Raw genomic sequence first — 23,733 nt, forward strand, 5'->3', positions numbered from 1 at the left:
TTGAAATTCAATGCTGTCCTCAGAATATACGTCAAGCACAGGAGTGTTTTATCACAGAAATGATTAAAAGCTAACTCACTTGGATTCTGTTTGACACAAGCTAAGGCTTAACCTCAGTAATACATTTATTTTGTTTATTAAGACAAAAATTTCAGATATTGCCTGGTGAAATCAGTCCAACTCTGTTGAATCCAATCAGAGACTGACCTACTGTCCAAGTTTCAATATGTAGCCTATATTCTTACAATCTGCAAGTAGCTGCTGTAGAGACAAGCACGACCTATTAACTAATCAGATGCTTATTAGCAATTGCACCATTATTATGTGAAAATAATAAAACACATGTTTTCAAGCTTGAAAGCTTGAACTTACTAACACTCTTTGAATTCTTTTCTTCTCTAAACAGTTCCAGGGAGAGGGATATTTTATCAAACTGAAGCTCTGTGCAAATATGACTTTTTTTCCCATTTTTTCCAATCTAAAGTTAATTTTACTGAATTTTGCCAAATGAAAGTTAAACAGTACTAGAGCTGAAAGAGGATGCTTAACTTTGCTCTATTACATCTATTACAGGGTATGGATCTCCAATTTTCTAGGAGCTCTAAACTGACCATGAATTAAATAACTTTGTAGCATGGTAGTGGGATGTTTTGGACCTTCTCAGCTACGCCAGGTCTGTCCAGGACAGTCCAGGCTAGACAGCCCTCTTGATTTAGACAGCAAAAGGCCAGATGAAGCTCAGGGGAATGTTTCTTGCAGTGTTCCTTGCAAAGTTTAATCATTCCTCACCCATCTTCTCAGGAATGCCAGTAAGTGTTACAGGTAACTGAGCCGTAAGGACGGTAACCAGAGAAGTAAGCAGTGAATAAAGAATGGCTAATTACACACTTACAGCCTTTAAAATTCATATTGCTATGAGGAGAGCCAGTGCTCTTAAACTGCTTCTTCATTGTAATATAATTACTGTGACAAAATGTAGTCAGGAGCATTACAGACCAAATCTCATGGTATCTCCAGGATCACCTTAAGAAGTACAAGAAAACTACCATGAGAGGTACAAATAAGTCACACAACAGCTGATAAATGGTATTAAAATACAAAGCAAGTAGAACTTAACATTTAGTGCTCTCTTTTTAGCTAAGAATTATTATATTCTATGAGTGATTCCATTGGGACTGGCATCAACAGAAGCATTAGAAGCTGGATCATAATGAAGGAACAGCAGATAAAAAGAATAATAATCCCCCCATATCTATTTCAGCAGCTAAGCAGACTGGAAAGAATATACTTGCTGCTATTTAAGGGGTTTTTATTCAAAAGTGTTACTTCATTAGGGCTTTACAACTGCTGGAAAAGGTGACCTTTGCATTACTGTTACACTTGTAATAAAAATTATCCATACACTATCCAAAACTCCGTTTCACACCCCACAACATACAGAGGTAGGTAGGTAAGTCCCTGCCCAGAAAGTGTGCTCTCCAGGTTAAGACATGACAAGTGGGGGCAATTACAATTAAAGAACAAAAGGAAAATAAAAAAGCATAAACAGCCATGCACAATAACTTAAATGAATTATCCCTATTAGTCCTATTCTTTGTCATAACATGCTACATGCACTGTACCTCATCACAGAAGTTCCTTTCTTAGAGAGGTTGCTATGGAAGGGAGATTTTAGGAGAGACTGCACAAAGCTGTCTTTGAGCTGCAGAAGTTTGGCCACTTCATCCCTCAAGAAAACAGACATTCATGAACAAAACTTCAGGACAGAAGGAATTTTCCTTACTGGTTTTGGTAATGGAGGGCAAAAGACTAATTTTCATCTACTCCAGTGAAAGGGAATAAGCAGGCACTTTCCTGCCTTCGCTGGCATATAAGGGAAAAACAGAAGTCAGCCTGGAAAAGAGACAGGGGTGTGAACGTGGCCTATAAAATGAAGAGGATCATGGAGAAGGCAAATACAAAATTACTTGTTCATCTTCTTCCACACTAGTAACAGGGGGCATGAAATGAACCTGGCAGTCGTACACCTCAAGACAAATAAAAGGAGATAATTCTTCTCATAGTTGTGTAATTACAACGTGCGGCTGTTTGATACAGGATGCCAGGTGTGCTAAAAGCGTGCATGAGTTCAGGGACAGCTTAGACAAGTTGATGGAAGAGAAATTCTCAAGAACTTCTAAGGGGCAGGGAGTCAGCATTTTGCAGCTTGCTACTTCCTGCATGGCTCCCACGTAACACTGCAGTCGTTAACCCCATTAAAGTAAGAAGTTTTCTAGAAGCTGACACAGAAGTGCTGACATCTAACAATGCTGCTGAGCTACAGCCTTCCTGGTTTTAGTAAACTGGCATAGAAAACCCATTTCATGCCTGATGGAGTAAATCCTCTGACTAATTCGTTACTCATATGAAGATGCCTTGCTCTCCCAGTAACCTTGTCTTAAACACTGGAGGAGCACTGTGGTGCCTCACAGGCTGCTGAAAGGCACCATGAACGTCACTAAATAATCACTTCGTGTGTTCCAAGAAAAACCTAGAGAAGTTAAGCTCCAATTGATGCTCAATACTAGCTAGAATGAGTAGAATATAGAATAGAATTTATAAGAAATGCATAGTACACATTTGCATCTAGGACGTGAAACGATGCTTTCATCATAGGTAAAATCAAAAGTCCTTAAATATCTTGTAATTCTAATTTTAACTTGGCAAAGTTACTGGATCATTGTAAGTGGTCTGAAATCATCACCACCAGACAGCTATTGAAGCCCATGTTGCAGCAGAGGGTTGAGGTATGGCTTGGGACTGTAATACCAGGTTCCAGAAAGGCTTCTTAATGTAATGGGTAATTCAGATTTCTTGAGCTCCCCAGAGAGCATATGCACCAAAATACTCTCTATAGGTAAAATCTATGAACTCAAATTAATGAGAATAATTTACTGAGTCACCTAGGTTAATTTTGAGTTACCTGCCTCTGCAGCAAACTCTTCTTCTGAAGTGGGAAGAAATTATGAGGATAGAATGCAGTCAGGCTTTGGTCCAATATTGCATATAATAGAATGGAATCAGAAGCAGGTAATGTAGATTAGACACTAATTTTCTGTGGGGCCTTTAAATTCTAATGAATCAGCCTCTCTAAGTTTGTCTATAAATGCTTAAATGTATAAAAAAATTAAGCATCCACTTCTTTTGATTGTGATGCTGTATCACAGATCTGAGCATACCATGTGCTGTAGTATCCCACCTCTGAGTGCCTGATGACCTAGGGTAACTTGGAAGTAGATTTTTTTTTTGAGTGGTTCTTTCAACCGTTTCTTCCAAACACCAGGTCGGGGCTTTTGTTTGCTGAATTCTCTTGGTGACTGGTTAACTGGCTCATCTCCACCCTAACAACAGTCTTTAATATTGTGAGCAGAAGATAACTCAAATGAATTTTAATGTGAATAATTCAACACTTTATTGGGCTTAGACCCGAAGACATGAAAAAACGAAACTCCCTGAGCTACATACTAACCTTCTTTACCTCCTTTCTTAATTTTCTGCTAGGGTTACAGAGCACAGAGATGGAGGATCTGCTTGTTTCTACAATCTGTATCTGAAGTAATTAACCTTTCAAGGCTAGCTAAGCAAAAAAAAAAAAAAAAAGAAAAGAAAAAGAAAAAAGACTGGAAATGTTTTGTCCTTAGCACTCTTAAGAATCACTTTAACCCAGTTCATAATTGTATGTGCTAGCTATAAGTCATCAGTCAGTGGAAAGGATTATACCCAAAGGGAGTCTCCCCTTTCTGTACAACCTTGGCTTAGGAGGTGCCAGCAGTGACCCAACATACTCAAAGGGCTTAATATTGAAATGCTGAGTTGTGAGATTCTCATTTGTGTCTACATACAGGAACAAAGATTTCTAGGAAAGCCTTATCAGAAATGTTAACATAATAATGTGACAATATAGTACTATGTGAAAAGACATCATTATCAAACCAGTAAAAACTAAAATTACTGCAATTAATATGATTTAATTAGGAAGGTTCATGGTGATCAGATGTAGTGACAATCTTCCCTGTTTATGTTTAAAAACATTTCTGTCATCTTTTCAAAGAAAAGTCAGGTAATACATTCCACTAGCAAAATTATAGACAAGAGAACTACAAGGTGAACAAATAACAGATGATAGACTGGGCAATTTAATTTTTTAATCATTTTTCACCCTTCTCTCAGGTAACAGCTTAAACCCTGCAAATATATATGGTACCATACAAATAACACCTTGTTTGTGTCTTGATGTTGTAATGGTAGACTTAACTATCAAATACAAATTTTAAAATATTGCTTCAGACCCTAAATCTTTTAAGGCAGTGGTCAGCTCCAGGAAGGATAGTTTTGCTACTAAAACTCTGGAGTAGGACCCAAAAGCTCGGGGTTCTGCTGCAGCTTTCCGGTGTGATGCCAAGGCACTTGAATTCCAACTCAGCATCACACCGAGACGAGCAGCCCAGCCAATAGCAAAGGCCTTGCTGCTGATCCTGAAAGGCTGTGTGTTTGTTCAGTGTTTACATCACACTTCGCAGTACTTTTAAGCTTTAAAAATAATTACCAGCAGACAACAATAACACCCAATTTGAAACTTTGCATTAAACGGGTGGAGTCATGCAGCAACTGGTCTGACCTGGTTCGGGTTATCTCAGATGAAGCATGCCTGACACAAGGTGATCTCTTTTGCCACTACCCAGCAGTCAGAGATGCAGCTGGGAACCCAAGCCTTGTGCAGCGGTGGCGGGGGAGCCTCCCTCCGCCGTGTGCCCTCATTGGGCAGGCGCAGTACTGTCCTGCTTCGTTCCAGGCTCCTCAGAGGGCTTCTGCAAGGCTTGCCGCAATCCACTGAGAGCTACACCAAAGAACGTACTCTGAGCCTTGCCAAGGTAAAATGGGATATATTGGAGACAAAAGCATCTAAGGAACATCAATTAGGTGCATTGTGATAAGGTATGGGGTATTTGGTGAGTGGCTGGAGGAGAGAAGATGGAAGCAGGGCATGCTTAAACCTGCAGTGGGTTTCACTTTGCTTCTAACTGTATATTACTGACTTCAGGAGTCTGGGGGGAGTAGGGGTGGGGAGGGCAGGAAGGGGGCGCAGGACTCATTGGAGGATCAGGGCCTGATATTAGAGTTATCTAAGACTGATTTTCTTTCATTTGAAGATGTTACTAGTAGTAGTAAGATTAAACGTAGGCTTTCCCTACTTCACCTCGAAGTAAATGACTGGTTCCATTTACTCCGATCCTTACCTATCAGCTGATGATTAACTGATCGAGCAGATCAGGGCTGATAAGTGTACAGGATTACAGAAATTATCAAAATGAGTTTTCAAGACTATCTATATGATTTAGAAACGCAAAATAACTTTGTTCCTGGGTTCTTTTAAATACAATCACTGCATAGCAGTTCTATGAGTAATTTTTCTACTAAATGCTAGAAGAAACTTCACTGTAAGAAAACAGTTGTTGCAATTCCTTTAAGAATTTCATTTGATTGTCCATAAATTGCAGCTCTAGAGAGAAAAAAAAAAGCTTCTGTTTGTCAAGGTCAGGTAGGCAATCTTCAAGAGATGCTTAGAGGATACCCTGTGCATGCAAAATCTCCATGGCAAACAGAAAGAATTCCAAAAGTTGTTTTCTTGAAACCTTGCTATATTTAAGGAAGTATTGATTCTTTTGGATCCAACTCATTAAATGCCTGAAGTACTTCTATGGTCACTGTGATTTGTTTTATTTTTTTTTAAATGGGTTGAGGAAACCCTTATGTGAATTCCAGATTCTATTTTTAATTTGGTTTGAACTGTATTCTTATTTGCTTTAGATGTTTGCAGTATGGATCACTACTCTCTTTCTTCTTGATGCAGCCAGAGGTAAGACACATAGTTGATAAAATCTGTAAACACTAAAACTTGTTGTGTGCAGCTTACACCAGAATAACTACGTTTTAGAAAAAGGATGTGCTTTAGAACAGGTTTAACAGATTTCTTCATTAGGAATGTTGAGTTACATCATGTCTTTCCCACATTTAACCTATTAATTTTTAATTCTGTAAAGGTTTTTGCAGCTAGCAAAAAGAATGGGAAATAGAAAAGGTATTTTTGTATATGAATTGATACCGAAATTCTTCCAGAACAGTTTCCCCTACCCACCCTCAAGCCACACCAGCATTTATGGTAGCTACACCGCTTATAATGCTAGCTTAGGCACTTACTCTCCTCAGTGCTATGCAGAGAACGAGAAAATAGTCCCAGTCCAAAACACCTCTTTACCAATAGGAAAGAACCGTTCAAGAGGGACAGACACACAGAAAGAGCAGAGAGAAACAAAGAGGCATAGTCCAAAAGTTCACTGGCTTCAGAGGGAAAACCCCTGTGAAAATGACTGGATCATTTCTGGAGTCTCTAGGTGCAGCTCCGCAATTAAATCTTCTCTTTCTCTAGATGTATTTCCAGTATATATTACTCTGCCCCTGTGTTTCTTACAGAGTAACAAATGCAGTAAGTCACGGTCTGATGTAGTATGAATCTGTCACCTATCCTAGGTAAATAAGTAAAATTTTTCAGTATCTTTTTAATAGCCATAAAAATTATTTGGGATTTCACAACTGTTGTGCTACAACAGTGGGCAAGGAAGACATTTAATGGCAATACTTGTATGTCGTATTTGTATCATTGCTGTATTAAAGCCACAACAGAAACTGGGAAACTCTAGGCACAGACCACACTTCCTGAGGCTATGCTTTGCTCTAGGCTTCCACTCAAATTCCACTTCATTGCTTCCACTAAAATCGTATGAAAACAAAAAAGGAAGATGTTTAATGTATATTATGGAGCAACCAGAGGTATCTATTTTAATGTTTTAGTTTCATTTTACTCCTTCATTAATTGTTGCACAAGAAGTAACAATTTAGATAACCCCTGGAGCATTAGCACTAATTTGAAAGACTGCTCTGCACTGGCAGCAAAAGCTGGTTTGTTCTCTGGATCCGTAGAGGATCGAGAGTTTATTACCTTTTTCCAATGGCTGTGTAACGGTATGTTTGATAAAATAAGTCATGAGTTCAACAAACTGAGCTCTATACTGTGCTTGCAACAGGAATCACTCTTGAAGTTCAAACCTCTATTACATGCACAGGGCACAGGAGCGCAACTAAGCCCCTTAATGAAAAATGAACACAGGTGCCATCCTAACCTGAATCAGCCATTTTCCATTTTCTGCTTCCCTGGCATAAACGCTATCCTGCCACCTTCTTGTGAAGTTGTAGCAGCTGTACCTGCTATGTTCCCAGAATACTAACCTTTTTTTTTTTGTGTGTGTGTGTGTGTGTACCCCAGGAAGGGAAGTTTGCTACAAAAGGCTTGGATGCTTTACAGATAGGCCCCCTTGGTCTGGGATCCCAGGGAGACAACTGGCAGGCTTGCCCAGCTCTCCAGAGGCTGTGAACACCAATTTCCTCCTTTACACTAGAGACAACATCGTGATATATCAAGTAAGAAACTGCTTTGTTCCAATAACTGAAAGTATACTACACATTCAACAAATTATACAGACAGTTTCTTTTATCCTGTATTTTTGCTTAAAAGTCTCCCTGGAGGTCTTTTCCAACCATAATGATTCTATGGTACTATGGAGAGGCCCCAATCCTATATTACACACTCCATGAACAGTCCATCCCAATTTCCTTTCATCTCATCTCTTTTTTCTAATTTCAGCTTTCTGACAAGCCAGGTGTACTTACAACATATTATTCGTAGCCTTCTAATGCAAATCATCTGAGATATTGTGGATATTTTTAATATACTTCTCTGCAGTAGGCTAATGGCCCAAATTCAGCTTCAGGTTTAGCACTATAAAGCCAGAGGTACGGGAGGCAATACAAAAGGAAAGCTCAATTTTGGCTCCTGTGTGTCTCCAGCTTAAAACCATATTTCAGGCCCATAAACATAACTTGGGGATGTGGTTCCTACACATGATTACTAGGTCCTCTGAACTATATACAATTGGTCTCAGAGGCTCTTCTTAGCGGTGGCCAACACTGAGCCCTAAGAGCAAGTAAATAGTTAAGAGTGAAAGTCAGAAAAGTATCTGTGTTCACCAGAGACGGAAAGGAAAATAACACAAAAAAATTAAAGGAAAGCTTAGAAAGGAAAACAGGAGACTAAAAAAAAAAAAAATTAAGGAGAGAATGAAATCATATGTGGAAAAAGAAGGAAACAACCAAAAAAAGAATGAAATGGCAATGGATAAAGAAAATAAACAAATATTAAACATTTTTTGGAAGAACGGGACTGAGGGAAAATGAAGACTAAAAAGCTAATGAAAAAGACTTGGTAAGATATACCTTAGAGAGGGTTTGGAGGATTCTCTTACAGACAGTTGAACCACGCTATCCCTGATGAAAACACATCAGATAGAGAAGCACACAGACAGCAGACTGGAGCTGTATGGAAGAATAAAAAGTAAAAAGGTGAGGTTGTCTACAACATCTGCAAACTAGTGGCAGCGAAAGGAAGCTCTGGACTGTGACAGAGTGAATAATGGTAGTGGTTAAAAGGAGCCTGCAGGGCTGTTTATGATGGATTAAATGGGAACGTACTGAAAAATGCCAGCAGTGAGTCAGCCCTTTCCTCTGAAGATCAGCAGGTACTGGGAAAAGGCAAAAGCTCACAGCAGGATGCTCAAGGTGTTAGAGGTCTCTGGCCTGAGCTCATCCACAGCATGAAGCAGTTTTGTGGAGCTATAGGCTAGTCTGGTGAAAGAAGAGAAATGACCATCAGAGTGTGAATTTCAGTTGGATGATGAGCAAGAAAAATGAAGCAAATTAATATGAAAAGGGAGGCAGGCAATTTGTTGCTGTTGGTGGCTTACATTACATGAAAAAGGCTTCATAGGTGTTTTTTTAGTATCGATGGCAGTCACAAAACGTGGAGGTGTTTAATAATTTCTCCTCTTTGAGTCTCCTCAGAACAAGCCCAACATCTCTAGCAGAGACGGCCTATGAGGTTTTAACTTTAATCAGTCTTTCAGTGAAGATGAGATGTGTACTAATTAGTGCATGACATCCCCTTTTAATCTTACAAAACCGTAACAAAAAAATAAGTAAGAGCCAAGTTTTAAAACAACCCAGCATTCAGAATTTCTTTAAAGGAAAATAATGCCTTCCTTCTCAATAAACCCCAAAATATCTACAGCCTCTGATGTTGTAAGCCTGGAGGGCTTTCTCATAAATATAAATAAGCTTAGTAATGAATGTCTTATCTTCAAAGAAAAAAGAAAGAAAAGTAGGTATAGATTCAAAGTCAACTGCATAATACCTTGCAGATGCTATCTTTGTAATTCTATGACCAAGTTTGATAAAATCTTGTATTTACGTAGCATTTTGTACCAGTATATCTCAAAGCATTACGCAAAGGATGCCAGTATCATTAGTTCAATTAACTGGAGGAAGTGAATCATTTGTTGAAGTCATTAATTGATACCCCCCAGCAAGGCAGATTATGAGGGAGGAATAAGACCCATCTCTTCAGAGTCCAGAACTATGCCTTAACCACTGGGTTAGTCTGCCCTGTATCAAAATGTACACTGGGATGGAGCAGTCACATCCTTGTTGTGTTGTTTGTTCATTGTCTTTTTTAACACAGAAAATTTCTGCTACAAATCCTTCAACTATCAAAGCTTCAAATTTCCGAACACACAGGAAAACCCGATTCATTATACATGGCCATCTTGCTGGAGCAGACCTTCCCTGGATAGCAAATATATGCAGGGTATGGTATGACCATCATCTGACAGTCATTTTGCTTATATTTGAAGGTGCAAATATGCACACCATCCCATTAACTGGCTTAAAATTCCCACATAAAATTTACACCTCTGTTCTCTTGTTAATTCAGAGATTATATGAGGGGAAAAAAAATCAGAATGAAGCTCAGTTCCAAATGACCTCGCTTTTGTTCCTAGCTATGAGTATAGTGCACTTCAGCCTTCTGCTAAGTGCCCTTTTGCTGCATTCACCTCCACAGGAAAGCTATAATTGACTGATTTTTGAACTCTTTGCCAATAATAAAGGGGGAAAAAAAGTCACCTTTCTCACCTCAGCAAAAGGTCAAAATAAACTTTTCTGTTTGAGTGAAGCATTTGATTTAATAAAAACAAAATGCTTTGTTCAACAGATTGGTTTCATTTTATTTAGGCACATTTCAAAAATGAAATTCTTTCAGAATGAAAAATCAGAATGTTCCGTTGCCAGAAGTGTATAAATAGAATATTTTGGTTAATGTATATGAACTTTGGGGCTGAACAATTCAAGTACATGAACACAAATTTGTGAATCCTTTTAGATGATCCAAGCATATAAATTCTGAAGAATAAAGCTTGGACAATAAAAAACTAGTTGTACTATCCTCTTGTTTTAACTGGAGTACTGTCATTAAGAAAAATTAATACCCTAAAGTCAACCAAGGCCTCTGGAATGGAAAACAGAACTGAAGCAAGGTTTTATGTGTCTTTATAGTGTTCAAACCACTGCCTCCACTCTACCTCCTTGTGTTGATTCTTCAGTATTAGGAGGAATTAACACACTAAAGATGTGTCTTTACCAGTCACATAAACAAAGTGAGTCCCCGGCTGTAACAAAAAAAATATTGTTTGCATATACCCTGCTATAACTGTAATTCACGCCTGTTTGCTTCTGTTCTCCTGTTTTTGTGTTTTCTACCAGTTCATGTTTCACACTGAAGACGTGAACTGCATTTTGACCGACTGGAGAGGTGGCTCTAGTGGTTTGTACACCGATGCAGTTAATAACGTCCGCATTGTGGGGGCTGAGCTGGTATATCTGGTGAACGTTCTTGAGGTAAAAGTATCCGTGGAACATGAAAGTCGGCACATAGTCTGTATTGTAAAGGCTGTGTTCAGGGTGGCACCTTTAGGTTTGATGCAATAGAGTCGGGAAGTACAGAGGTACTCCATAAGCTGAAAATATCATAAAAAGCCTCTAATCCTGCACAAACGGAAGTACCTACTTTAGTGTCAGGCCACCAATGCCAGGCTTCCTGTGCAGAAGCTCAGCTGAGCATGGCACACCAGCAGGATTCCTGGCACATTCCTCCCCGTCCTGCAGGACCTGCATGGTGGAGCATCTCCCTAGCAGGATGGCCACTTGATTCACACAGAAGGTGTGCCACAGAGAAAGGCACTGAAGACTTCTCCGCCACAAACCGCTATCCTGACCGGACTGACAGGTTCAGGGGTGAGGCAGCGCGGTCACTGGATACGCAACCAGTGCAGATGTAGGGGAGCTATGTGCAGGAGTTCCCTTTTCCTTCCATTCTGTCATAAACACCAATTCCTGACCAAGGTTATTCCCTTCCACAGGTGTGATATAAGAGGGGTTGGGCTGAATTGGGAACTGCTTCCCAACTGATCCCAGCACCTGCAACTGTAACTTCCCACCCAAGCCACTCCATGGCCCGCTGGTCTGGCCATGTCCAGGCACAGCATGGGGCCATGATGCAGCACCACAGGCTTGTATCCCCTGCTTAACATGCTTGTTTTTTCCTTTCCGTACATCTTCACAGAAAGACTATGGCTACTCTCCTGCCAACATTCATTTCATCGGCCATAGTCTTGGAGCACATGCAGCAGGGGAGGCAGGGCGAAGGAAACCTGGCATTGGAAGAATAACAGGTATAGCTGTTTATAGCAGCTGTTTGAGCTGATGAAGCTTTGTATTTTCATGCAACTTAAGAGAACTGAGGAATCACTGCTGCCTTATAAACACACAATACAGACCACAATGTACTGGTTTGTCATAACAGTATACAGCTAGCATGATGGCACACAAACGAGGCCATGTTCTATCACATGCCATGCACTTCATGTCAACGTTCACAGCTCTGAGAAAGGCCTAACTGCAACAGATCAGAAAGGCTTAACTCTTCCAACTGTGGCTAAATAGAGGTCACTTTGCACAGGCCACAACAAGTCCCAGGGAGCACTTGGTTATGATTTTTAATTATATAAAAGAACAGGAACAAAATACTGTACTACATGTGGAATAACAGACTTGTCACTGTCATATGACTGAGTCATATGACTCACTGTCATATTTGGTTTTAAAAGCCTGCTCTAACATGACTTTTCAGCAGTTCAAAAGATGGAAAATCTAAAATGAAAAATTAAAAACCCTAGATCTAGTATGTCAGGATGGGACAGTAAATAGCCATGGGCACCCTGAAAAGGAAGAAAGCTGCCAGTCGCATAGCTGCATGGACTCTCTGTGTCGTGCCACACTCAAACATCACTTTTTTCAAAGGCTTACTATTTTCTGCCTTTCTTTCTCCTCCAGTCAGTTCATTTGTCTGCATAGACATTGTTTTAGCTAAGCTGTGTAGACAGGAAGCAGCCGCATAAGCAATTCAGGGAAACTGGGATCAGAACTGTGTTGCTTTAGCCCCGAAGAGAGCTTGCTGACACTGAAGGGGTAACATTTTCAACCAAGCTCTTTTGGAAATAAAAATAGGTATTTGACGGAATAAAAATCCTCAAACAAATCTAAATTCTCAGAATAACATATCAAGATTTCATATTTTTCACTAACATGCAAAAAAACCCCAAACCTCTTCTCATGACATTTTTTCCCAAAAGTAAGCCAAGCACCCTTCATCATTTTACTGTGCTGCAATGCCTCCAACCACCTTTCTATTAAAACCCTGCTTGTTTTGCTGGATGTGGACCACAAAATATATTTTTAAATTTGGAGTAAAGGCAGAAATGTAATGACATACAGTGTACACACATTATTTACCTCAGAGTATCTCCATTTATTTAGGTTTGGATCCAGCTGGGCCCCTTTTCCAGTATACTCCCACAATGGTTAGGCTGGATCCTTCAGATGCAAAATTTGTTGACATAATTCATACTCACGCTGGTCATCTTTTCTTTGACTTTGGTAAGTTTTCATGCAAAAGCTGACACCAACGCAGAGGTTGGCCACAATGTACCTGAGAGTGTTCAGCCTCAATTCATTGTGCATTTCAGCTCCAGGGATTCTTCAGACTTGTGGACACCTGGATTTTTACCCAAATGGTGGGAAGAGGATGCCAGGATGCAAGCAGCTTCGTGTACCTCCTGCAACCTGGAATATCAATGACCTTATGAGAGGTAAATATATTTTAAAGAAGTAATACCTCATTATAAGCTACAGTTAGAAATAAACGCTATGCTAAAGTAAAGGATTTTGAATTTATATGTTATGTATATAGCTTCAATTTGGACTAGGGCACGAATGCTCAAAAATGGAAGACTTGAAGCTGCCTGTGAAATACCCTCCAATTTTCTTTTATACTAACCAAGGCAAATTCCAGATGGAAACTTCAGTTTAAGCGTGCAGACTTGTTCATCACAGCCTTTATAAGAGCCCGCCACTGTGCTGACAGACTGACCTCAGTGGGAATTCTACGTATGAAGGACAGGTAAAATTTCATTCAAGGACAATCCAAAAATTAGTATTTTAAAATCTGAGCTTCCCTTCTCCCTAGAAAGACATCAGTCCCAATATTACTGAGGTTAGACATACTCATCCACACCATTAACAGCTTTAGTGTCTTCAAAGGGAACAGCACAAGGTTAAAAATACAGAAGATGGTAAAATGACTGCTCCATTGATAATTTGTGTTCTTCAAAGAAAGCTGGACAGTTAATCAGAATTACCCTGGGATCCAGTACAATAGATCCCCAAAATTCTGTCTTCTGATCCTAACCTACAGAAATTAGAACATCTGTTATTCACAGCTAAATGTTTTGAAATCCCTACTGCTAGTTAAGTAATTGGCTTTCAAAAATGCTCTGTCTTAGAACTGGTTGGAGAACTTAGTAACAAAGAGGACTGAAAGCTGACTATGCACAAAGTCACTTGGAACCAAAACACACTCCAATCAGACTGCATAAGAATATCTGCATTTTCAGCCAAAAAAAATATAAAAAATTCCAGAGACATTTCACAAGGCAGTTGCAATGTTTTGTGGTGAAGCAGCAGCTCAGCTCTATTGAACACAAGCAGATGGAGTTGGTTGCTCACAGCAGCTCTGCAGAGAAGGACTTGGGGACACTGCTGAACGAAAAGCTGGACACGAGACAACAATGAGCACTCACAACCCAGAAGGCCAACCATATCCTGGGCTGCATCACATCGTGGGTAGCAGGGCGAGGGAGGTGATTCTGCCCCTTTGCTCCACTCTGGTGAGACCCCCCCCGCAGCGCTGCATCCAGCTCTGGAGCCCTCAGCACGGGACGGACATGGAGCTGTTGGAGCAGGGCCTGAGGAGGCCACAAAAATGGTCAGAGGGATGGAGCTCCTTCCCTATGAGGACAGGCTGAGAGAACTGGGGTTGTTCAGCCTGGAGAAAAGAAGGCTGCGGGGAGGCCTTATTGTGGCCTTTCAGTGCTTGACGGGGACTATAGGAAAGATGGGGGCAATCTCTTTAGCAAGGCCTGTTGTGACAGGACAAGGAATAATGTTTCAAACTAATGGAGGGTTGATTTAGACTAGATATAAGGAAGAAATGTTTTACAATGAGGGTGGTGACACATTGGCACAGGTTGCCCAGAGAGATGGTTGATGCCCCATTCCTGGAAACATTCCAGGCCAGGCTGGACGGGGCTCTGAGCAGCCTGACCTAGTTGAAGGTGTCCCTGCTCACTGCAGGGGGGGTGGACTAGATGACCTGTAAAGGTCCCTTCCAACCCAAACCATTCTGATTCATGCAGCTCCTAAAAACAGAGACATCCTTAATTCCTGCCTCTTTGTTAAACCTTACTTTGTGCATATCTCTTCTGTTTGTATATATTTACATTTATGTAGTGCTTTTATATATGAAGTGCCTTAGAAATGCTGTTTGGTAACTTCTTTCTACAGCTTTTGATGCAGCAGGGAAAGGAGTATTATGTTCCCATTGTATAGATGTGAAGTGAATTTGGCACTAGCACAAAGTAAGCCAACCATAAAAGCTGAGGTTTTTAAAGTCAAAAACACAGACCCTTCTGAATTACATTTAAAGAAGGAACTATAAAGAAAACATACTCAGGAAGCCTTGATGATGCAGATTATTTTCAAGAAAAACAGACAAAAGTACTTTTCAGAGGATTATTGATGCGGTTTTTTCTTTCCTTATGTAAAGAACAATGTGTGTCACTGATCAATACCGACTGGTCTGTCTTTAAGATGCATAAAGATTGACACTAGGTGAAATTCTGATTTCATTATAAACTGTGCCAGCTTGCAACTACTTCAGTGCCTCCAAGACTTCACCCTGTGATTAGGTGAGCCCACACACATGCTGAAGCAAAGTAGAGCCTATTTTTATACAACTTAACTTTATTATATTGTGCTTTGATAAAGGAGAGCCTTCAGAGACAATGAAGGCAATACTTGTTACAAGGGACGTGTAAATATAAACCAAACAGAACTTTCTTCTTTCCTGCACTGACTGCTTATATATCACTCTGATGGGAAAATGTACTTGTGTCAAATAATTCTGACAAAACCAAGGACACACTGCCAAACATTTTGCTTTTCAGAGCATTTCACAGAATCACCACTGAAGTTAAAATAATTACCACAATACAATTACTACATTCTAGAAAAGAGCAGAAACTGTGGTTTTACAAAATACCATGTTGTGATAATGGTAAGCAAATGAAAACTTCTTCATAATAACTACTATATGCTTTACAAACTCTGTAGCTATGAATTATTCCAGTCTTTGAAATATCAAAGGGAAATTCTCCTAAATCCTCCTCAGTTCACATGCTAAAGTAAAAGCACTTAAGTACACATAGCAGGACAGGAGGCTGCATGAGGTCTGCCTTGGTGCCTCTCCACCTCTGTTAACTTCAGTATGAGCACAGGGACATGCAGATTAGAACCTAGCTCTTCCCCACTGAAAAATATATATGTAGCCATAGGTACATTTTTTACTGTAAAACCAAATAACTCACACTTTAAATATCTTTTTAATTATTTATTGGTTTTAATCTGAGACTTCACTGTATGTACAAATGGTTTTGAGGAAAAAACCTCACAAGTGTTGTTTTTGCATGGACTTTATGTTAATGTATAGCTTTAATCTTGTTTACCTGGGCTTTTTGCCAGAATATAGATCTGTTGGATGTGGACATAAAAGGAGTCTCCAGTATTATGCTGAGAGTATTATCACTCCCAATGGATTTGTCGGGTATCAGTGTGAAACATACCGAGCCTTTGTATTGGTAAGTACCAGGTACCTATTTGTCTGAGGGGTTATACCCCTGCCCTTCTTCTCTTAATAATTTCTGGGACAATTTCTACACTCTGGATCATGGGATACAGGCTATGCAGACCCCCTGACTACCCTCCTCCAGACCATATCCAAAAACCAAGGCAAAATGTAAAAGCAGCAAACTCCAGAAAAAAAAGATCCCGAAGAAAATAAGACAGTAAATGTAAACAAAAGCAGTTACAAAGGGAGATGAAGAGCTGAGCAAGAGGGCAACAAGAGGCAGTGGCTGGGTTCACCTTTTGCATAGGTCAGCAGTAAGGGACGCTCAGTCTGGTTTGAAGGAAGTCCATTTAAACCTGGTGAAACCCATCATCAAGAGGACAGCCTCTGGATTTCAAAAATGTTTAAACATCTGTATAAACAATAAACACCCACAGTATATAGGGCAGGGAAGATATTTATACAGCACAGCATTGCTCACACAACCCTCAGGTGGCACAAGAAAGAAGGCAGCACAATGTCCCAGTGTTTCATGCCTGATGTAACTGGGCATTTGGTCAACTAATTCTGCAGTGCACCTGAAGACTGGTCAAGACGGAGGACAAGTCTGAATTTGTTTCCATCTACTCCCAAAAGTTATGATTACAATTCTGCAGAAAAGTTGTTAATGTCTGTAGCAATGTTACCACATAACTCGAAAGCTTGATGTAATTCAGGACTTGAAAACTGAACCCTGTGCAATTTAGTGACGCAAGGCAAACGGTTTTTTTCAATCTCATAATAAACAAGTGATGATGATTATTTAGACTTTCATCCATCTAATGCCCAAATAGCCAAAAGTCCACAAATACCAGTTCCTACAGAACCTCCCAAATACCAAAACTGAGTTATCTAAACATAAAAATACCATTTTTCCAACTGCAGTTAAATCACTTTAACTGAAAATATACACGCTTCTCTTTTTTTTTCTTTAAATGACATCAAGGCCTTGATATGAATGTTTGATCTATGTAGGCAGATTAATTTCATTAAGGTTCTGCATGGGAATAAAGGCTGAAAAGCTGACAGAACACATCCCAAAGCAATACCCCAAGCTTCAGTATTCCTAAACTTAAATATCTTTACCATGTGAGTGAGACATTCAGCGAGGCCTCCTTGCAAATATTGTTACCCACCCTATAATAATTAACAGACAACATTTCAATGGACCCTATGAAAGATGAATATATTACTGGTATTTTACAGATCAGGTAGGAAGGCACAACATGCATTAAGGTATTTGCTTATGGTCTCTGCCAGAGCATAAGGAATTAGGCCAGATTTTCAACATGTTTCTTTCTGATTTTCAACCAGAATGAAATAAGCTGGCTGTCCATTTCAGATCCTTTTTTCACTGCACCAATAAATACTGAAGATATCGTCTGAAGTCAGAAGCAAGTACCTTTTCAAAAAAGCTGGGAAAAAGCTGAAATACCCTCATTTCTTAATATTTAAGAAGTAGGATTAAAACAGATAATGTCTTGTAACACACATTGTTATTTTCCCCCAGGGAGACTGCTTCCCATGTCCAAAGGAAGGATGCCCACTGATGGGTCATTATGCTGATAAGTTTTTACATAAAACTGAAAAAGAACAGCAAAAGGTTTATTTAAACACAGGACCCTTCCCTCCATATGCTCGTAAGTGCTTATTTTGGGTGATGAATGCTAAAGTGGCAATGAATTATGTGTGAACAAGTATCTTAGGGTTCTACAGGGAGCTGCTGAGTGGCAGTACAAAACTTAGAGTTTCAGCTGTGCTGGGAACATGCAGTACCAGCATTATCTGGGAAAGGCTGAGATAATTACAGAAATAGATCAACTGCTGCTGACTTCTGAGTTAGAAGCCCTGCTAAAATGTTGTTAATTAGACGACGGCTTCAAAAATTCTGTAAAGCTGAAGGTGGGAGGAACGTTATGCTGGAAGTACAAAATTTCAAAATTAAAAAAGTTTCATTGTTTGTATTGACAAAAATTTATAAAACTGGATCATTTAAGGATATTTTTGCAAAGGTTATCAAGTAAAAATGGCAGGGAGTAATAAGAAGTATAGTTTTAATTGTGATTGATGTACAAGCAGCCACAGAACTGGGAAATAAGAAAATTCATAAATAAATTATAATCCATCACAGGTGATGAACTGCAAGGGCAATAAATGAGAGAGGGTCTTTGAGGTCCTTATTCACTAGGCACTAAAATATGAGAGCAAAATTAAGAACAAAGAATATCTTATATTACATCTCCACAGAGCAAAAAGTAAAAAAAAAAAATCAATTTGATTATAGAGAAACCAGCTATTTCTCAAATCTGAATGAATACATTAATTTCAACATTGGCAAATTGTTGAGTTTATAGAAATTATAGCCTGAAACTAAATATGACCTTATGAAGTACATGAAGAGATTCTCCTTTTAATAGCCCAAATTAAAACCAGTACAAAAACTTCCCAGACCCGGCTGCTTGAAATCAATGCGTGTTATTGCATCTGAGGCCCTGCTTTTGCCTTAGGAAGACACGTGGGATGACAGGATCTCCTGACAGCTGTTGGGCTGTGCACAGGTATAACAAAAACCCTAAACACTGTGTATCGGGATCACCCTGGGAAAGCTGTTGGTTTTATTCAATGTACCTTTAACAACACAGCAGTCCAGTGGACCTCACTTCATAGTTGAGAGCTAACATCCTACTCATGAAGCCCCTCAGGGTTCCTCATCAGTTTAAGAAGTTTCAGATTTAAAAGTGAGGCCAAGTAGAAGAGCAAGGTCCAGTATTGGTCGAGGCAGATGAGATACCCAGCACAGTCAGTAGGTCAGCAAAGAGTGGATCTGCAATTTAGACCACTGTCAAGGAAATAATACTACCAGAACCATGCAGAAGTAACATTTGCCTTAGTAGAGAGACATTTTGTTTGCTTACAAGCACATTTGTGCAATCCTTTCCTCCCCCTGAAAGACACTGAAACATATGAGAAGTTTTACCATTAGGAAAGAAACCTCCTTACAACCATAATTTATTTCATTTTGCTTTCAAAGGCTGGCGAAAAGAGATACATGTCAGAGTATCTGCAACAGAAACCATGAAGGGAAATATAGATATAGCCTTGACTGGAACTAATGGGATCAGGAAAATATATACAATTGACAAGTAAGTTTAACATGACTGTTGAAAAGATGGCTCTATCATTGTTATCATATTGAATTTATACACAGCTATTTTTACATGTTTCATCTTGATTTACTCTGGTAATAAAAGTAGATGGTAAGTATTTGAAGTTCCCTGTGTTACAGATTGTGGTCGAAATCTGCTTGCTGGTCTCTCTTGCTCTGTATTTTCTTTTCTGATGACGGTTAGCATGCAAAGTGGGCAAGAACAAAGAGCTTTGTGGCTACTGCTGCACTCAAATGTCATTTGGTGATCTCTGAGAAGACAGAGAGCTGCATGATGTACAGTCATTTAATCATTCCTTCCCCTAGGGAATATGTGAGTAAGAAAGTTGCAGCTTGCCTATGAACTGTGCTGGAGTCTGGGATCCTGTCCACTCAGCCTGGCTTTTTCCAGTAAATATGAATTTAAATCTCAAAAACTGATCCTTGTCAAGAGCATAGTTTAAATATTGTAGAACCAACCTCTTCTGTGTTTGAACATAGTCCTGTTGCTGATCTGTACCGGGGTACCTTTGGTTGCAAACATACTACTGCAGCAGTACACCTACAGGTAATTTCTATGTTAATGTCACACTGTAGTGTGCGTTCTGTTATAATGAACACTGATACCACAAGAGGCACAAATTTAAACTATAATTTTCAATTTTCATCATGGTTGAGAGCAAGCAGAAACACTGGGGGAACCTTTTGACTTGGACTTATTTGAAGATAGATCTCATTTTCCAAAAATAATGTCTAGAATAAACCCCACAGCAATACCGACAAAGGCTGGGGTAACTATTGTTTTCATCCTGAAAGGTGCAGGATTTTAAGCAACTAATTCATCCAAATACTTCTGTAGATCCCTCTGAGTAGCTCTCTCCTCCTTAGGTGCCAACAAGCCTATATGTTAGGTTGATAGGCTGAAAGCCTGTAGTGGGATCCACAATAACCTCCCAATATAAGCAGGAATGGTGTTTCCTCTGCTTTCTCAAGTAAGGTTAATACAGAGACTCTGTGGCATTCACCAGTTTGCCTAGCTGGTATCAGCACCACAGACTTCAGCCAAAGGTGGGGCAAAAGTAACTTACAGTCCTCAGAACTTCCTCCAGGTATTCAGGATAAATCATATTGGGAGAGGTGAGGTAGCCTCAGCACTGCCACCGTAGCTTCAGGGAAGGCAAAAAAAATGCAGTACTGATTTGGAGGAAGAAATCAACCAAAATGTCGACAAGACATTTCTTCCCAATCCCTACAAAAAAGGTTAAATGGAAAGTACATTATACACTTCTTTTTTGGGGTGTGGGGGTGTGTGCGTGTGATCTTCCCTTAAGTTTAGCCCTGATACAGTGTTTGTCCAAAAAAGTATTTGATATATTTTATGTATGAAAAATCTAAGATCCAAGGACTTTATAAAAGACTGCTACTCGGCTCAAATGGCTAGTCAGCAGGGAGGACAGAACTTGGCATTTCTGGAGCTGAGACGTGATCCCCTACTGCCTGAGCTGAAATCCTTGGATCCACGTGAGGCTCCACATCATGAGCCCTGTGTGTTCCCCAAGGAACACATTCTCCAAGAACATGTTCTAAGCTGAAGTTTTACCTAACATCCCTGATTGGTAATTCTTGAAAAAAATGTAATGAAATTATAACAATAGTATTCAAAGCTTCAACTCTCATAGCATCCCACAACTCATCTCTCTTTCTGCCTAAACTGTAGCATTTTTTTAACTTGATTTGTAAAGAACACAGAGCATCACTTCCATGCTTTTCTTTTGGCAGGGGAACTTTCAAACCAGGCAACACATACTTGAACTATATTGATACAGAAATTTCTGGGAATATTTCAGAAGTTGATTTCCTTTGGAAAAACCATCCAGGTCATGTACACAGAGGCTGCATGGGAGCTGAAGAAGTCACAATAATATCTGGGGAAAACGGAAATGTGTGAGTACATGTCTAATGGCGGTTCCATCCTATGGGTTGGGGGCAGGGGGGGGAGGGAGGGACCAGACACACGACACTCAACAAACAAAGCAAACAAACAGAAAAAGGGAAAAAATACCTAAACCTTCGTCACATGGTATCATGCCCCTTAAAGCCAGTGGGTTTAAGTACCAAAAGTAAGAACCTAAACCACATTTCATGGCAGTACATGGATGCCTGGCTGACTACAGTTACTCCCACCACCTCAGCACTGCAGCCAGACTTCCCCAAAGACCAGAGATATCAAATCTGAAATTATGGCAAGGTGTGGCCCTGTGCTTATAAGAAAGGTACAAGTTTTTCTCCTAAATTGCAGTTTCATGTGCCTACCTCTCCATTAGCACATAGCACAGTGCGCCAGAAGTGGCTCTGCACAGTGCGACAGTATACTTGCCCTGGCAGGGCACTTCAGGCTGACTCCAACCCGATCCCATGGAGAGGGCACCCACTGGCATCTGCAGTGCATTAGGTACACTTCTAGAAAACATCTCTCAGTTTAGTTTTAACCAAAATGAATCCAGCTTATGTGTCCCAACACCACCCTGTCATGTAATTTAAAGTATGGTAAGTGGGGAAAATGGACTGAGAGATTACCTTCAAAAGCACGCTCATGGTCCAAATTAAAATGCTAATGGTGTCTCAGCATAAAGGCAAACACATCTTAAAATTTAATAATTAGTCACTAACTAGTAATTCTTTAAAAAAAACATTTGATAACACATACTTCATGATCTCAGTCTACTAGAACTCATGCTTTGACCTAATATGAAATAAAAATAGCGTTTATATTGATTGTCTTGGGCTGGTGCTAAGAAAATATCCCATTGTGCTGAAAAATATTTCCTTAAACTCTTCCTCTCTTACCAGGTCTGCATTCTGTGGCTGCGGAACCGTGCAGCCGAGCACATGGCAAGCCCTGGCGCTTTGCTGAGGCTTGGTGAGGAATGCAATGGTTGTCCACTGTGGCAACCCGCACCATCTGGAAGAGGTCACTTCTTCAGTCAGAAACAAAGTATTAACAAGATTCCTTCAACAGATTATGAAAAATTTGCCCAGCCCACTACATAAGCTCTATTTCCAAATTAGTGTTGTCAGCTTTTATCCATACAGGGGAGTTGCACTTCGGTGAATTCCAGTTACAGTGACACATAACATGTATTTTACTAGTAACGTGCACATGCAGTGTGATTATATTTCAGAGTCAAGGGAGAAAATAATAAAACAGGGAAAAAAGTCCTAGCCAATTCCCCTTTGAAATACACTTACCTATCTTAGGAGAAGCATCCAAAAAGAAACAACAAACAAAAAGAAAAGAAAGAAGGAAGATGAAACAAAGAACAAACAAAAAAAGAAGAGAGAAAAAGAAAAAGAGACAACAAAAAGGGGGGGCTGGCAGAGAAAAGAAAAAAGGAGCATAGACAGCCAAATTCTTTAATATTGCCTACCTCCTTGTTCAGGAAAAGGACACCTTCGCGCTTTCAGAAGCACCTGGTTGCCTCTGTATCAGGAATCTGAGGAATAATTTTAAATATAAAAAAAAAAATCAGTTTCAATGGCCTTGCCTGACATGCCCTTTCTTCCTGAAGAGCACATTTAAACAATATTGTAACAGCACATCCAGAAGACTGAGCTGGGACTGCATACCAAGTTTTACAGTAGACCTGGAGAAACTCTACCATGAAAGTTCACCACATGTCAAGCAGGACAGCTTAATATACAGCAAAATATTTGATTGTTGCATGTTTCCTGGGGAAGAACGCATTGATGTGCTCTATTCAGCTCTGCTGAGCGCTGGGTGAGCTGGGACTCTTTCTCTATATCCAAAACAGGCATCTTCTTTACCAAAACTCTGTTGCACTATTGAAGATCTTCAATTTTCTGGCAGCCTTCAAATTAACTATTTTCTCTTTAGCAGTGAAGCTGAATTTTCTGCCTCTACCTTGTGTTTCTGAAGCCACTGAAGTTGGGCCTGAGCTGCACCATTTGCATTACTATATAGCATAGCCCACCCAAATTTGGCAGCATTTTGATTATACTGGTTAACAAAAACAGACCACTAAGAGTTACCAGCATCAGCCAAAGTAAGCTAAGATTGTTTCTGTTTCAATACAAGCCACCCACAAAAATTCTTTTGGTTTCTAATTGTCCACTGTGGTCTGAGAAATACAGCTAATTTTTAAATCTAATGTGAGGTTTATCATTGGGGTGCAGAAATCCTATGTGTGGCCATCTCTGTTCTGTCCCATCCTAACAACTAGCTACTCCAGAATACTTCCAGTGA

At 39.8% G+C, this 23,733-nt stretch overlaps 1 protein-coding gene across 1 annotated transcript; it reads left to right on the plus strand.

Moving 5' to 3' along the window:
• Nucleotides 1-5,596: 5,596 nt before the first annotated feature.
• On the plus strand, nt 5,597-23,254 carry LOC142063564 (pancreatic lipase-related protein 2-like). The gene is made up of 13 exons (XM_075107430.1): nt 5,597-5,656; nt 5,848-5,896; nt 7,361-7,515; nt 9,668-9,793; nt 10,747-10,881; nt 11,606-11,714; nt 12,859-12,978; nt 13,068-13,190; nt 16,180-16,295; nt 17,835-17,964; nt 19,356-19,467; nt 21,249-21,411; nt 22,320-23,254. Exons 1-13 carry the CDS (start codon nt 5,597-5,599, stop codon nt 22,518-22,520), a joined length of 1,599 nt encoding a protein of 532 aa, XP_074963531.1. The 3' UTR covers nt 22,521-23,254.
• The last annotated feature ends 479 nt before the right edge of the window (nt 23,255-23,733 follow it).

Source organism: Phalacrocorax aristotelis, chromosome 12 (genome assembly GCF_949628215.1).
Source record: "Phalacrocorax aristotelis chromosome 12, bGulAri2.1, whole genome shotgun sequence".
Taxonomy (NCBI): domain Eukaryota; kingdom Metazoa; phylum Chordata; class Aves; order Suliformes; family Phalacrocoracidae; genus Phalacrocorax; species Phalacrocorax aristotelis.

Bases quoted from the DNA above. Each gene is read 5' to 3' on its own strand.
- LOC142063564 (XM_075107430.1), top strand. From the start codon at position 5,597: ATGCTTAGAGGATACCCTGTGCATGCAAAATCTCCATGGCAAACAGAA. The intron at 13,191-16,179 runs GTAAATATATTT...GCTTTTTGCCAG, and splicing joins TATCAATGACCTTATGAGAG to AATATAGATCTGTTGGATGT. The intron at 21,412-22,319 runs GTGTGAGTACAT...CTCTCTTACCAG, and splicing joins TATCTGGGGAAAACGGAAAT to GTCTGCATTCTGTGGCTGCG.